The following is a 14,350-nucleotide window of genomic DNA, read 5'->3' as shown; positions in this document are numbered from 1 at the left end:
GGGGGGGGGGGGCAATTGCCTGGTGTACTAAACTTCTAAAGCAGAGTGTACAGGATGACAAAACTGATATTTAAAAGTTTAAACTGTATAATTACTATAAAATACCACGGTTTAAAATGTTAAACAAATAAACTACCAAATGAGCCTTCATATTTAACATACAAATCTGAGCTAAAGAAGCATATGAATCACACTTAGCTGAAATCAAACAGTCACATGGTGTTTGATAAATCTTATCTGAGGGCACAGGTTACCGATGAGCTGGAACTTAGTCAATGAACAAAGTCAACATGACCGTTTCATGGTCTCATTTGTCCTCACACATACACAAACATAGTAAAGGCCAAGCATATTCAATTGTGCAACCTTTTTGAACTGTTTGAGACCCTAGATCTGCATTTCAGCCCATCTAATGCTTGCAGCGATACCTTTGTGGTTGAGAAATTTAAAACCAGAGACATCACATACGCAGAGCTGCATCCATCTACTTTCTGACTATTATTAAAGTAAAGCATTTATATAATTAAAAAAAAACATTTTATTTTGAAAGCTGCATGCCATCCATTTTGCTCTGCAGACCACAGACACAAAAACACACATTTATATGATGAAGGCTTCTGAATGGCCCTACCTCAGTTGTAATCTATTAGGATGAAGGCCACGTAGTAAAGATGTTATGTAACTGGATTTTGCACCCGTGACATAACTCAGCAAGATATGACAAATATTGCTCATTCGGCACTATGCAAGCTTCTGTGCAGAGTGCTTTAAAGGGGTCCTATTTAGAGCCCAATCGATATGGGTTTTTTGGGGCCGATACCGATACCAATATTAGGGCGCAAAAAAAGGCCGATATTCTTTGTGTATATTATAGTACAGTACCAGTCGTCCCATTCGTCGATATTTGTGATATCACAAATCCCAGAAATTATGCGTTGTAGTCCAAACAAGTCGTTCGTTGTAGTTTTTGAAAAGTGATTTGTGATAATTAAAATATCTCCTTTTGAATTGTACTTTGAGCTTTGTAACTTTGCAGATCTTTTTTATGCTCAAACACCAACATTACAGACTAACTAAAGTTGAAAAAGTGAGAAAGCATAATAGCACACCTTTAAACAGCTCTCATCTACAGCAATGATACTTATGACGGATATATTCACTCAAAGCAGACAAACTGCACCCCAGATGCCTTTAAAAGTACTTGACTGACATAACCATCCCATATATGCACTATATGCATTGGCGTCGGAACCACTGTATGTGGGTGGGACAAGACCCACCCACTTTTCAAGACCAATGATATTGAACCCACTCACTTTTACCATCTCTAACTTTTCAGAGCGCCGTCAGTCAAATCCATTCCACTTGAGGAATACCCTACTAAATTAAACTCCATTCAGCCTTAACTTCCACGCTGCTGCTTCCTTAAATCCAATCCACTTGCCTCATTCAAAGTCCATATAAATGAAATTCCATTCCGTGTTTTTACTACTCGCGCCTGCTGCAGGAGTCCCGTGACACAGCAAAGTAAATAAAGCATCTTAGCCTATCTGCTGTTCAGGTGGGTCTGGCTGTGTGCTCACATACTGTCACTAAACAAGCTGTTATTGAAGTGAATTGTTCATCATTTGTTTGCCTGTTGCTTTTAAAGGCATCATGTATGTGGTAACCGTGAAATTAACACGTTTTGACTATTCCAGTCACTTCTGAGCAACCTTAATTATGCACTATACAATCTTTGGACCCACTTTATATTAACATACACTGACATTTAAATGAATAATTTGATACTCAGCACTTACTGTGTACGTACATATTTTTAGAGACAACTAATATAGTGGGACACAGATTTGTGTGTACATACTATCCAACATGAAGGACATTTTACAGGTGTGGAAAACTGGCCTGCACAAACCTGCATGGACAAAACCCAACTGAACACATCTGGGGTGAAACGACAGCAGGCCATTATCCAACATTAGTGTCCAACCTCACTGTTTCTCGTGTATTGCTGAACATTTAATTTAATGTCATAGCAAAACGATTAATCCCTCCTCTTGCTGCCATAACAGCTTCCAATCTTCTAGGAAGGCTTTCTACTAGATGCTGGAACATGGATGCAGGGATTTGCTACCATTCAGACACAACAGTAATGTCAGGCACTGATGTTGTGTGACGGGTTCTGGCTCATAGTTCTGGGTTTATTTCAGTTTTATTCTACTCCATATTTAGTAAATCATTTCATATGGCCTTGCTTTGTGTGCAGGGGCATTGTTGGAATAGAAAATACCTTCTTTAAACTGTTGCAGAAAAAAAGTTGAAAAAACAAAGAGCAATAAATAAGTGGGAAAAAAAAATCAAAACAAAAAATAAATGCAAAACGAAAAAAAAAATGTGTAAATGTCACCACTAAAATACTTGAAACATGTTTTATGTTTTTACATATTCACAGTGCAATTAAAGGCTAAGATAATGATACTGATAATTACAGTATTGGTACAAGTTGTGAAAATATGAGTCTTGTGTTGGCATTACAGCACTACACCGCACTAAACTTCACTTGAAATTAAGAGGAGGGCAGATTACAGTACTGAGTCTCTGAGTAGATTACGCTAACAGGCTTACAGACCCCCTCCCACCATCTCTGATCTTCATAAGCAGTCTAAAAAGTCCTGGGGAGAGTAAAAGCATGACTTTGAACTGCTTCACCTTTTTTCAAAATAATGCAGGGTTAAAGATAGAGTAGATAAAGCATTAGAACCTGAAAAGTAGGCATATAAAGATGATGAAACATTGAGATAAAATTCCCGAGGGTGGACAAAGAATTGAAAAAGGGACGGAAGAGGAAAGGTTCAGCTACACAGCACTAGCATTTGAACCGTTTTCCCCCAATTCAGGCTTATTCAAGAAAAAAAGTCAATGGGAAGCTAGGGAAGTGTTGCGACATTAGCATAGCCATTGTCCACACGTCCATGCTGGTGCTCACCGACAGATGGCCCAGGAACCGGTGCTCTTTATATGTCTGTCCACTACTGCCTTGTGTCTCTGCCTGCAGTCACAATACGAGCTGGCCAGCGTCATTAAGAAACAATGAACGGAGACACGTCATGCAGCCACAATGTAACAATGCACCACTTGACGCTCAGGTTTTGTAAGTCTTGTCTGGGCTGAAGTATTAGTAGCTTTTTTATGAGAACTTGATCCTCACCAGCTTCAGCAGGTATATGTTTGAAGTCTTGTATCACTACAAAATGACCCAGTCTGTCACCAGAGCTGATGTTCATGTGATGGAGAACAAACAGATATCAATATATCAGAACCTGAGGTTATTGGCCAATATCATAGAATTAATATATCAGTCTTCATGGATATTGGATATAAATTCAATTCAATTCAATTGAAAATGAAGCAAACACTTAAATGTAATCTTTAGGAAATGTCACAATGAATCGATTTTCATATACCGTATATTATAGTGTTTTGACAAAGATTTTAGTTAATTTAGTTACACAAATTGTATTATCAGACTTTCCACAATTTTAATATCAGTGAATCATTTAGTAATTTATTTAAAATTTATTTACACAAATCTTATAAAACATCGTTTGAAACGCATGCAAAACTGCTAAATGTTAACTGCAACTATAGGGATTTCAGAAGTGCAAATAGTCTGGTATTGTGCTCTGCTCTGTATCCATGCATTTAGTTTTTGTATGAATCACATCACAGACCAAAAGCCACTAAAGGCAGACACGCTGCCGGCTGGGTAAAATATACCTCTCAGCATCTTGTTTGCCCAAATACTTGTTACAAGCTGTTTAGGGACCACTATAAAAGTTAAATGGAGATGATACAGTGCTCAAAAAGCACCACTCCAAATCAACAGGTATCTGAAGGGGATCAGACACTGTCGATTCACTGTTAATGACCGTTCAAGGTGTCAAATCCTCAGTAAATGAAGGTAATTCAAGAGACAAATCCCCTCTTTAGGTAGAGGTGTGAACGATGGAGACAGGCTAGTACATCAAAGATTGAAATATCTTTCACTGCCAAAGCAGGAAACCCCATTTTGTTGATGCATGGCACATCAAGTAAGAAACAAGATGAGATAAAGGCCTGTAGGCGCGGCTAGTTTTGTAGGGAACTGAAATCATGATAAAAGTGCAGATCTCCAGAGCATAAAGATGTGTGCATGTGCAAGACTGTGATTCAAATTTTGTTTCATGTTTTCATTGGTTATTTTTGTTCACAATCACAATGCGACAAATACCGAGGGACTGCATGCAAAGCCATTTCTTTCTGACATGTAGCAATCCTCTTCTCACAAGAGGCCTATTTAGAGTCAAATGAGTGCAGGCCAGGGTTCCTCTGGGATTGGACGGCAGCGCATTCAGTCATGCAGATACACACTGAGGTATCCACTATCCAGCAGGAAATGTGTGTTTTGAACAATGGAAGTGAGGAAACAGGGCCAAAAATATATCAGGAAAACCATCTCTCGTTCTTTCCATCTTCAAGTGGTTTGAATTACAAATGAGCGTTCTCATCTTCTCACAGGAGGTGCAACCAAATCTAACCACCAGAGAATACAGGTGCTATGGGGTGGGGCGGGTGGGCTTCTCAAAACACTCGACATTGATCAAACAAGAACATTATAATCTTCTACAAAGGTTATGTTGTACATGGATCTCACATTAAGCATCTCACAATGCTACACACAGTGTGAGTTCACATTATCTGAGCAACCCGGGGAGCTGATACAATCCAAGCCCTCATGACACTGGACACACACAGTGGTAAATTAATCAAGCTCCAACTGTTTAATCATGATGAACTTTATCTGGGAAACCAGACCAATCTCACAGCGAAAAGTTGAATCCGCGGACAGAGAAAATACTTTTTCTCTGTACAAACATTACAAACCAGATTTTTAGATATTCCTGAGTGGTGCTGCTATGATGTTAAGAATAATTCTCTTTAGGGAAATAAGATTAAATAAAATAAAATAAAAAATAAATATTAGATGAACAAATACAAGTAACAGTAATGGTTGCTTGAACAACTAAAATACTGTGCATAATTTCCTTCTGTTTTTACATTTATAATAATTATGCCATCATCTAATATTCAAAGCATTAAAACCTATAGGCCTAATCTTTAAAAACACTAATAACACTGTTAAATGTAACCTTTTAGAAATCTCAAAAAGTATAATGTACATTATTATGTTGCTATGATGCCTTAATTCACTTGTTGCATTTAAAACACTTTATTTTAGTTTTAAGTGCTTTTTTTTTATTCACACAAAATAGTACAGAATTTGAGTGTTGGCCATTAATCAGTTATCGACTGATTGTATTAAGTATTATTGTATTACCCACAACTTCAATAATTATTTAGCAGCTGTGGATAGAGTTTAACTTCCAGGGCGGACATTCCTTTAATTGCACAGGCTTATTTTAATGATTTTTACAAGCAGAACTAAACGTCTCTCTTAAAATCTCTGTTGAAAGCAAAAATTGCTCCCACACGGCCTGCTCTGCACTCTCTCAGTTTAAAGCAACACATCTAATCCACGGGAGCATCACGCACATGCAGCTGAGCTTAGCTCTTCGCACAGTTCACCAGCAGTCTGTTAAACTGTGCCAGGCCTTAAAAAGGTAGAGCAATCAGCACATCTGTTAAAACAAGGCCAGACAAAGATTGGAAAAAAAAAAACAGGGTAAGAGCACACAGACTGGCTGCTGGGATTACAACTAGTAGTTGTTTTTGGAAGCCGCGTTTTCTCTGACAATAACACTTATGCTCTTGGCAAAAGCTTTTGTGCTTTCAAATCAGGTTACAAGAAATGTGCATATCGCATATGAGACAATTAGTACAAACACAACGCTCATGGAGACAAAAACACCACAGCACACAAACTACATAATATCAGATACAAGCCAAGCAGATCAAGGCATCTGAGAGTCATCTGTTGATACCAATCACAGTATGAGTGATTGAAATCAAAATGATAGTGACAGCCACGTGAGCTGCAGTACATTGAGATATCTTTTAAACCCTTTCAAGTTCAATAACCTTTAAGATGCATGTTTGTGATAAGACCAATATGATAATGTCAATCAATCAAACCTCTCAAAAAACACAAGTTTCAATTTAAGTTTAACGGCTTAAATAATGTGCGTGTGTGTGTGTGAAGATATATGTGTGTGTGTGTGTGTGTGTGTGTGTGTGCGCGCGCGTTATATGAAAATATATATAAGAAATCATTTATATAAGAAAAACCATAATAATAATAATAGCTTTTTCTTCTCATTTTTTGAGTCCTCAAAACTGTCTGATTTAGCTCTCTCCCCTCAGTGATCTCTCTATCTATCCATGTAAAGCACTATTAGATGCTCCCACAGGATGCCAGCAAGACAATTAAGCCAATAAAAACAGATATCAACAGATACCAGGCCAGGATTTGACACCACTATGAAACATCCAAAATTATGCAGACAATCAATATAGGAGGATGATGATGATTGTTTTTATTGATTCTTTGAGGTTCAATGCTGACTCCATCTTTAAACACAGAATTGATCTGATCCCTCCTTCAACAGATACAGCGGGTTTCAAGGAACATTGGGTGATTGGGAACATAATTAATTTCACATTCTTTTCTTAATTTAGTTAATCAGGTATTAAATTGACTTATCTATAATCATTCAATATCATCTACTGTACATCTATCTATCTATCTATCTCTACATAAATCTATACCTAATTAAATATGATATATATGTGCTGTTTAATAAGTTTACACAGGCTGTTTACATTTTTTTCATAATTGAAAAAGTAATTGTGCTAATATTTTCTGTTAGAACCATCAAATGTCAGCTCCGTCACACAAAATGTAAATATTTGGGATTTTAGATACTTTTCCTCATCTTATAGCAGCCAGCAACATCAGAAAAACAAAATGGCTACTGCATTTAATAAATGTGTGATAAATAAAAATATGGTTATTTTTTTCAGCAAGACCTTAATGTGGTGAAAATTCAATATGAAACCACCTTGTGGTCTCAGTACATTGAATTATATTTGTCAGTTATGAAGAACGTGGCACATTATTTTTGTATTGTTTGATGAATTGAGTGGTATGCTAGGAAAAACACATTTCATAAGAAAACTGACGATTGAACACAAACATGCAGGTGAAAACCTCTAAACATATTAAACCTATTAATCCAATACAATTCTCTGATATAAATACAAGATTCTGTAGCATGCTCTGTCCCATCATGTCTCAAAAATCAGTGCAATTATCTAATTTCCGAGAGTATCTTGTCAAGTATCTCGTATCAAATTCGAGTCTGCTGTTCCCAACCAAGCATATTAATACAGCAAATGTATTTGATATATCAGGATAATGTGATTCAAGCAGCCTAGCTCATAAGAAATCAGTGCACGCTAGTGCTGTAGTACGTTTACAGTCAAGCTACAATGTCTAATACACATTACTCAGTCTTACCTGCCAAAGCATCGGGCTCTAGACCCGTTTCGTTGTCTATTCCGCATATAACGAAGTAATGTGCGAAGCGACAGGGCGCTGACCCAGAGCCGCTCATAGTCGCGCTCATCTCGGCTCGAGCTGATCCGCTTTGTCCGCGTCTGTTATACAGACCCAACCAGCTCCATATCCAGCGTCCTCGTGCAAATGAAATAAACCAAAGCGCCGTTTTAATGAAAGCTGATTGCTAAGAATTCGTGCAGTGAGCTTCGGAGAGCAGTCTATGTAGAAATTATTAGATTTGAAGAGCGTTAGCTGTGGCTGTGAGTTGTAGCTGTTTTCAGGAGCGCACTGACGCACCGCTTCAGCTGATCACACTCAGCCAATCGAGACCTCGCAAATGTTTCGCCACAACTATTTGTTTGAGAAGAAGGAGCGTGCAATGATGTAAGCCGTGTCTTTTAAATGTTGTGATGATAAATAAGCAAAAAAAATTGTCATAGATCAAATACGATTTTACAAATATTATTGCATCAGATCGTCTATGAAAAATATATTTAGACTATCAGCTGCTTTGTTTCCAGTCCATGTCTGATTTGTTTCACAATAATTACAACAAATATGTAAAACGGTTTGTTCATGTTCACGATGGTGAGATAAAAGCAAGTTTTCATTAAACTAAATGCCACATTTATATATATATATATATATTCTTGAGACGTGGGACTCTGCAGAGTACATCAGTGTCAGACAGGCTCTGCTGAGTTTTATAGTTTTAGAATATTTTAAATCCTAATGTTAATATTTCTTTTGTCACAGCCATGATATGTCAACACCATCTTCCAATTTCTGAGGAAATTATTTGAAATATTTAGATAATTCTATTCTGCTGAAGCAGGTTCCATTAGCATCTAGCATCAACAGAAAAAACAATAAAATGCTACTACATGAACTCCATTGGTTTTGTGAAAGAAATGCCAAATTTGTCAACACCGTCAGATGTCACCACCATAAGATCTTGTGTTCCAATGATATATCAAAATACTTAAATGTGACTCTTGAATAAAAGCGTTATAAACAATAAGCATACTCACTGTTTGTTGTGTTTGTTTTAATACAGTAATTGACTGATTCAATGTATTTGATAGTTTAAAATGACTGCAAATTCAGGTTTTTGTCACCTCCGTCAGTTGAATATTTTGATAATATTTCATTATGATATTTTATATTTGTTGTGGAATTGTTGGTCACATGTGAAAGTGTAATCTGTCTGCTAACACGAGAATGTGTTTTGAAATGTTAAAAACATCTTGAATGCTGTTAAAGACAAAGTTGAAATTATATTACACAGTCCAAGGTAAAAAAGCACATTTTGTTAAAAAAGAGAAAAGTTGGGAGGTTGCATCAAAGCATAGCTCAGCAGCTTAGTACATATAAGATACATAAATGTAGTTTCATTTGTCTGAGTACAAGGTTTTATTTTTTCAATTTTGCACCGTTTTGTCCCACTTCTCAAGAATGATTACACAAATTCGACATTAATTTTCTACAACTACTGCTTATAATAATAATGTAGCTGTTATTTATTATTTTATTATGATTTTTGCTGTGATATATCACGCTTTGAATATCCTTGCTCATTTGATATAAATCTGCTATGTAATATAAAAATATTCACAAAAATATTCACGATGTAATATTATCGTCCAAGTAGCATATTACAATATCGCCCTCTGTTGGTTCATCCGATGTATTGCTAGAGCATCTGTATAGAGTGGGGGGACTGTGACGTCACTTTGTATGCGGCTCGGCTGTAAGCGTCGCACCTCGACAAAAAGCCTATAGGATTTTTCTATAGGCTTTTGAATTATCGCAAAAAATAAGCTCTGTGTTCAACCATAGTTCATGAAACTTACACGTTTTGTCCATCAAGATAATCTTCACAAAATAATATAACTTTGATTAATTTTGAAGCCTAAATAAAAGCGCCAGAACTTAAAAGCTAAACTTAGGCTATAAACAAACTACAGCACCACGGTCGCTGGCCTTTAGCGTCACCACCACCTGCTCCCGACTTCTTCAAACTTATTTTTAACACGTTCAGTGAAAAGGATTTACTCTGTATATGAATTTTAACCCACGCTACATTAACTTTCATATAAACTGGAATAAATACAAAAATAGAGCCAAACTAAAACTGAGACATTAATAGTAAATAGTATAGTGAATAAATGAAATAATCATAACTAAAGGACATATGAAAGCACGTATTTCTGTACATTTCAAAATAAGGTGCATTAAAAGTCAATAAATCCTTGATTATTATGAATATTTTAATTAAAAACGTGTCTCCACCACTGATCTATAATAGAGAACATTACATATAGATCAGTGGTCTCCACGTACTATTCAATAAAGAAAAAACCCATTGACTGTGGGACGATGGAACCGGAAGTGCTAAAATACTAACTCGCTTCCGGGTTTTTGCCTACAAAGTGACATCATAGTTCCACCACTCTATTTGTGTGTTAAATGATCCATTATAAAAATAATCTTTTGGGCATCACTCAGTGTTTTCCAGTGGGCTAAAATTAATTAAAATGATAATAAATTAAATAAAATTCAAACACGATATATAAACGCCATCACTGACACAATAAATAAAAAAGCACAAATATAAATAAATAAATAAAGTGATGAAATAAATACAATTTTAAGTGATGAATGTTCTTCAGGGATCCCTCTCTTTTCAATCAATGAATGTACATGGCTTTTCCAGTCATTCATGATTTACTGGTCAAGAATTAAAGATAAGGATTAGGCTTATATACATACATGCATACATACATACATACACACACACACACACATTACTTTTTATATGAGTTATTCAGCGCTAATACAGCTTGATGTACAAATGAATTCTTTAACTTAATTCGGCTGTATCGATTAGATGGCAACAATACAAATTCATTATACAACACATGATTAGGTTCAGAAACAATGTTATTAGCTAATCTTACAAGATTATTATGGTAAAATAGTTCATATGCTTTTTGAGGCTGACCCACAATTTTGGAGCACATTTTTAGTACGTTCATTAGCTTTGTTTTTAGACTAACAGATAGACTCATATACCAAACCGAATTACAGTACTGCAAGACACTCATGATTACAGCTGTGTGTATGTGCTGTACATGTGGAAGAATTGACAATAAAGCAGACTTGACTTGACTTGACTTGACTTGACTTTAATGTCTCCGACAGCGCCTGTAGTCCCATTTAGCAACTTTTTAGTAACCGTCTTTTTAAAGAAACGTAACAGTAAAAAAATCATGAGTGGGGTGTAACTAGTGTGTTTTATGTCGTAGAATAAAACGTGAAAGTATCTTGAGCTTGTGTGAACCATGGACCTTATTTTAGGGGATTTAACCAAACTCCCATTCAAAAAACCCATTGACTGTGGGACGATGGAACCGGAAGTGCTAAAATACTAACTCGCTTCCGGGTTTTTGCCTACAAAGTGACATCATAGTTCCACCACTCTATTTGTGTGTTAAATGATCCATTATAAAAATAATCTTTTGGGCATCACTCAGTGTTTTCCAGTGGGCTAAAATTAATTAAAATGATAATAAATTAAATAAAATTCAAACACGATATATAAACGCCATCACTGACACAATAAATAAAAAAGCACAAATATAAATAAATAAATAAAGTGATGAAATAAATACAATTTTAAGTGATGAATGTTCTTCAGGGATCCCTCTCTTTTCAATCAATGAATGTACATGGCTTTTCCAGTCATTCATGATTTACTGGTCAAGAATTAAAGATAAGGATTAGGCTTATATACATACATGCATACATACATACATACACACACACACACACACATATATATATATATATATAAATAAACCACATTTTGTTGCTTTGCAGCCCGAAGACCGACACAGTTTTTGTTTTATCCAGCTGTATTGCAACATATAACATCCAAGTGAAAGATATAACACCAACATGTCAGAAAAAAATGTATAAATAAAAAACAGAATCTTTTCTACATCCACTGTATATATAAAGATAAGGATTTATATATATTTATTTAAATTTATCATTTTTTTATTTATTTATATTTATATAAACATAAGGATATATATATATCCTTATCTTTAATTAATCCTTATATTTAATAGGTCTATTAATAATCGGTAGAAACCCGCTAAAATATTTTAGAGCTTGGCATGACTAGAAAAATTCATATTGTTTATAAAAATTTAAACATTTTATTAAGTTTAAATTGTAGAGGAAATGAATTCAAATATGATATTTTTAGCTGTTGTAGCTTATGCCGAAGCAGGCATAGCAATATTCAGTACAACAACACTTTTGGTTGTTATTAAACCTATAACAGTGGATAATAAATATCGTATCAATAAAACTGTGGTAACAATAACTGCTGTATGTTGGCAGAAATTGTTAACATGGTAGTATTTCAATTATGACGTGGCTGTTGTGGGAGGGGCGTCGTGGTCCTGGGACTTTGCGCTACAATGAAGAATGCCACACTTCACTGCCAAGTGCCAAGAGCCAACCATTCTCCAGCACTGGGTCAGTCCAATCCGCAGTGAAAGTGTTCGTCCACCTTCACGAGCGCAGGTGCTCAGCTGGTGAATATGTAGAAACTCGATCTGTGTGATGTGACGCATGTTTAAACCACACCCTGAACACAAAGAACAACCACAGCGCTTCTACACGCCCAACAGAGGCTCGAGCACCTGACGCTTCAGCCGCACAAGTCCCGATGGCGGAGGAGGCAGACTTTATGCGGTCTGTGTTGCCCGTTCACGGCGCTTTTCACTCGGTAGATTCATCTTTAGCTTTACCGCAGGCGGACAAGCTCGCTCTCGCGGACGCACACCGGCTGAACCGACTACAGCAACAAGTGCAGCTCACTCTCTCTCGGAAAAGAAAGAAACCAAAACCGCCAGGTATGTGGAATGAAACTGCATGAAATAAAAGCAAATATGTAAAAAATAATCAGTGTTTTGGTTTGGGATAGAGTACAGGTGTAGGCTACATGTTTATATTTCTTGAAAAAATGCAGGATGCCAGTCAAATGTTTTATGGTCAGCTTTCAATGGTCCTTTGTTCTTAACTCTGTCCTTTGGTTATTTTATTTTACATTTTATTTGTGTATAAAATAACATGCAAAAGCATATTTATTTATTCCTTCATTTTTTTAATATATATTCTTTACAAAAATACTGTGGTTCTCTACCATAGTATCAGTGTGATATCAAAGTGACTTTGATGTATAACACGGTACTGAATTATTATACATTATTTATTTTCTTGTAGCGTAATATTTACATAGTACTTCAAGGAACTTCAAATAATATCTGAAGTCCAGATACAGCTATAATAAAATATATAGATAGATAAAAATAAATAAATAAAATGTAATATAATAACTATGTAATATAACAATGTTACAAATAAACACATTTGGTAACTTTTTGTAAGTTGAGAAAAGTGAACTACCATAGTTTGTCAGAACTCAACTCATTCAGACCTATTTAGTAGGATTTGTAAGTCATCATGAAGAATATGTTTTCCATTGTGTTGTATTGTATGCAGTCCAATTGTGTGTGTGTTGGGCGTTGCAGAGTCATCTCTCTTAGACAGTCTGTCCAGCTGTCATATTTCAAGTTCATCTTTAGGAAGTCTACACCTGAAGGTAAAGACAATTTTCCAGTGGGATAAATGTGTTCTATAAGAGATAGTTCATGCAAAAATTAAAATCATGTCATCATTTGTTGCCTTACAATGAAAGTGAATGGTAACTAGAGCTTTCTGGTTCCAAAAAATGACAAAAAGCAACTTAAAAGTCGCATAAAAGTATTTTGTATGATTTGTGCACTATATTTTACATCTTCTGAAGCCGTTTGTTGGGTTCGTGTCAGAAATGAACTAAAGTATTAGTTTATTTCCATGCCTTTTTTGGATGAACTAGCCTAATCCTTTAATATCACTAACTTGATTCACTTGAGATAATGACATACGCTATACTTTGCAGCGGACGTTCTCCGTCATTCATGAAGCCACAAGGTTGTCACGGATGGTTGATCGATCTCAGTGGCCAAGTACCGAGCCACCTCGATTTCACAGAGGCTATGGAAGCTTTCGTTACACCGCTAAACGGCCGGCTTTATGCTGGGGGTCCAATTCTCTCACTCTCCCCTCGGCCCCTACAGTCAGCCGTTTCCATATGAACAGACAAATTTTACATTACGCCCACTCCGAGGTTCTGCGAAACCCGAGGTTCGCAGGCCTGTCGGCTGTCACTCAGCTCCCCTGTAAGCCTGTGTATGAGAACAATAACATAGATGATACAGATGACGTGTTTTTACCCAATACCCCACACAATGCTCCTGCAGAGAGAAACAGGATGGAGTTAGAGAAGCACACCCTTCAGAAGACCCTCTGCAACACGAGAGAGGGGGGTTTTGGTGTTCAAGAACAATCAGAGAACGTGTCCTGGCAGAGCCGCATACGGAAGCCAAGCCTGGAGTTTGTTGCAGGAAGACAACCCTCCCAACCTGGCTCACTAATCAGCATGGAGGAGCAGTCTGGAAGTTTAGGGAGGATAGAAAAGCTGGAGGTCACACAACTTGCAAGGACAGCATCAGCAAAGTAAGCCAGTAGTTTATACATTTTAGCTGCTTAATCACACTTAATCACCCATATGGTTTGACAGTGTTATTTAAGCATTTTTATTTTAATATCGCAGAGAGATTAATGTAGTTTGTTGTTTTTAATTTGCACTTCATAATATTAATAAGTGTATGT

The 14,350-nt window shown here is 36.3% G+C and overlaps 2 protein-coding genes across 2 annotated transcripts in view; one reads left to right on the top strand and one right to left on the bottom strand.

The window, feature by feature from the left end:
• LOC107694693 (DENN domain-containing protein 5B-like) overlaps nt 1-7,871 on the bottom strand; it is a 42,528-nt gene extending 34,657 nt beyond the window's left edge. Inside the window, exon 1 of the mRNA XM_016494388.1 lies at nt 7,517-7,871. Coding sequence (XP_016349874.1) covers nt 7,517-7,625 — 109 coding nt within the window. The 5' untranslated portion in view covers nt 7,626-7,871. The remainder of the gene's footprint in view (nt 1-7,516) is intronic.
• A 4,182-nt stretch (nt 7,872-12,053) lies between these two features.
• Nucleotides 12,054-14,350, top strand: part of LOC107694692 (plakophilin-2-like) — an 11,264-nt gene continuing 8,967 nt past the window's right edge. The window contains 4 exon segments of the mRNA XM_016494387.1: nt 12,054-12,274; nt 12,276-12,489; nt 13,168-13,238; nt 13,578-14,194. Of these exon segments, the coding sequence (XP_016349873.1) occupies nt 12,206-12,274; nt 12,276-12,489; nt 13,168-13,238; nt 13,578-14,194 (971 nt within the window). The 5' untranslated portion in view covers nt 12,054-12,205.

This window comes from Sinocyclocheilus anshuiensis, unplaced genomic scaffold, assembly GCF_001515605.1.
Source record: "Sinocyclocheilus anshuiensis isolate Anshui unplaced genomic scaffold, SAMN03320099.WGS_v1.1 scaffold2806, whole genome shotgun sequence".
In the NCBI taxonomy this organism is placed as follows: domain Eukaryota; kingdom Metazoa; phylum Chordata; class Actinopteri; order Cypriniformes; family Cyprinidae; genus Sinocyclocheilus; species Sinocyclocheilus anshuiensis.
This window is presented reverse-complemented; position numbering and strand designations above follow the sequence as displayed.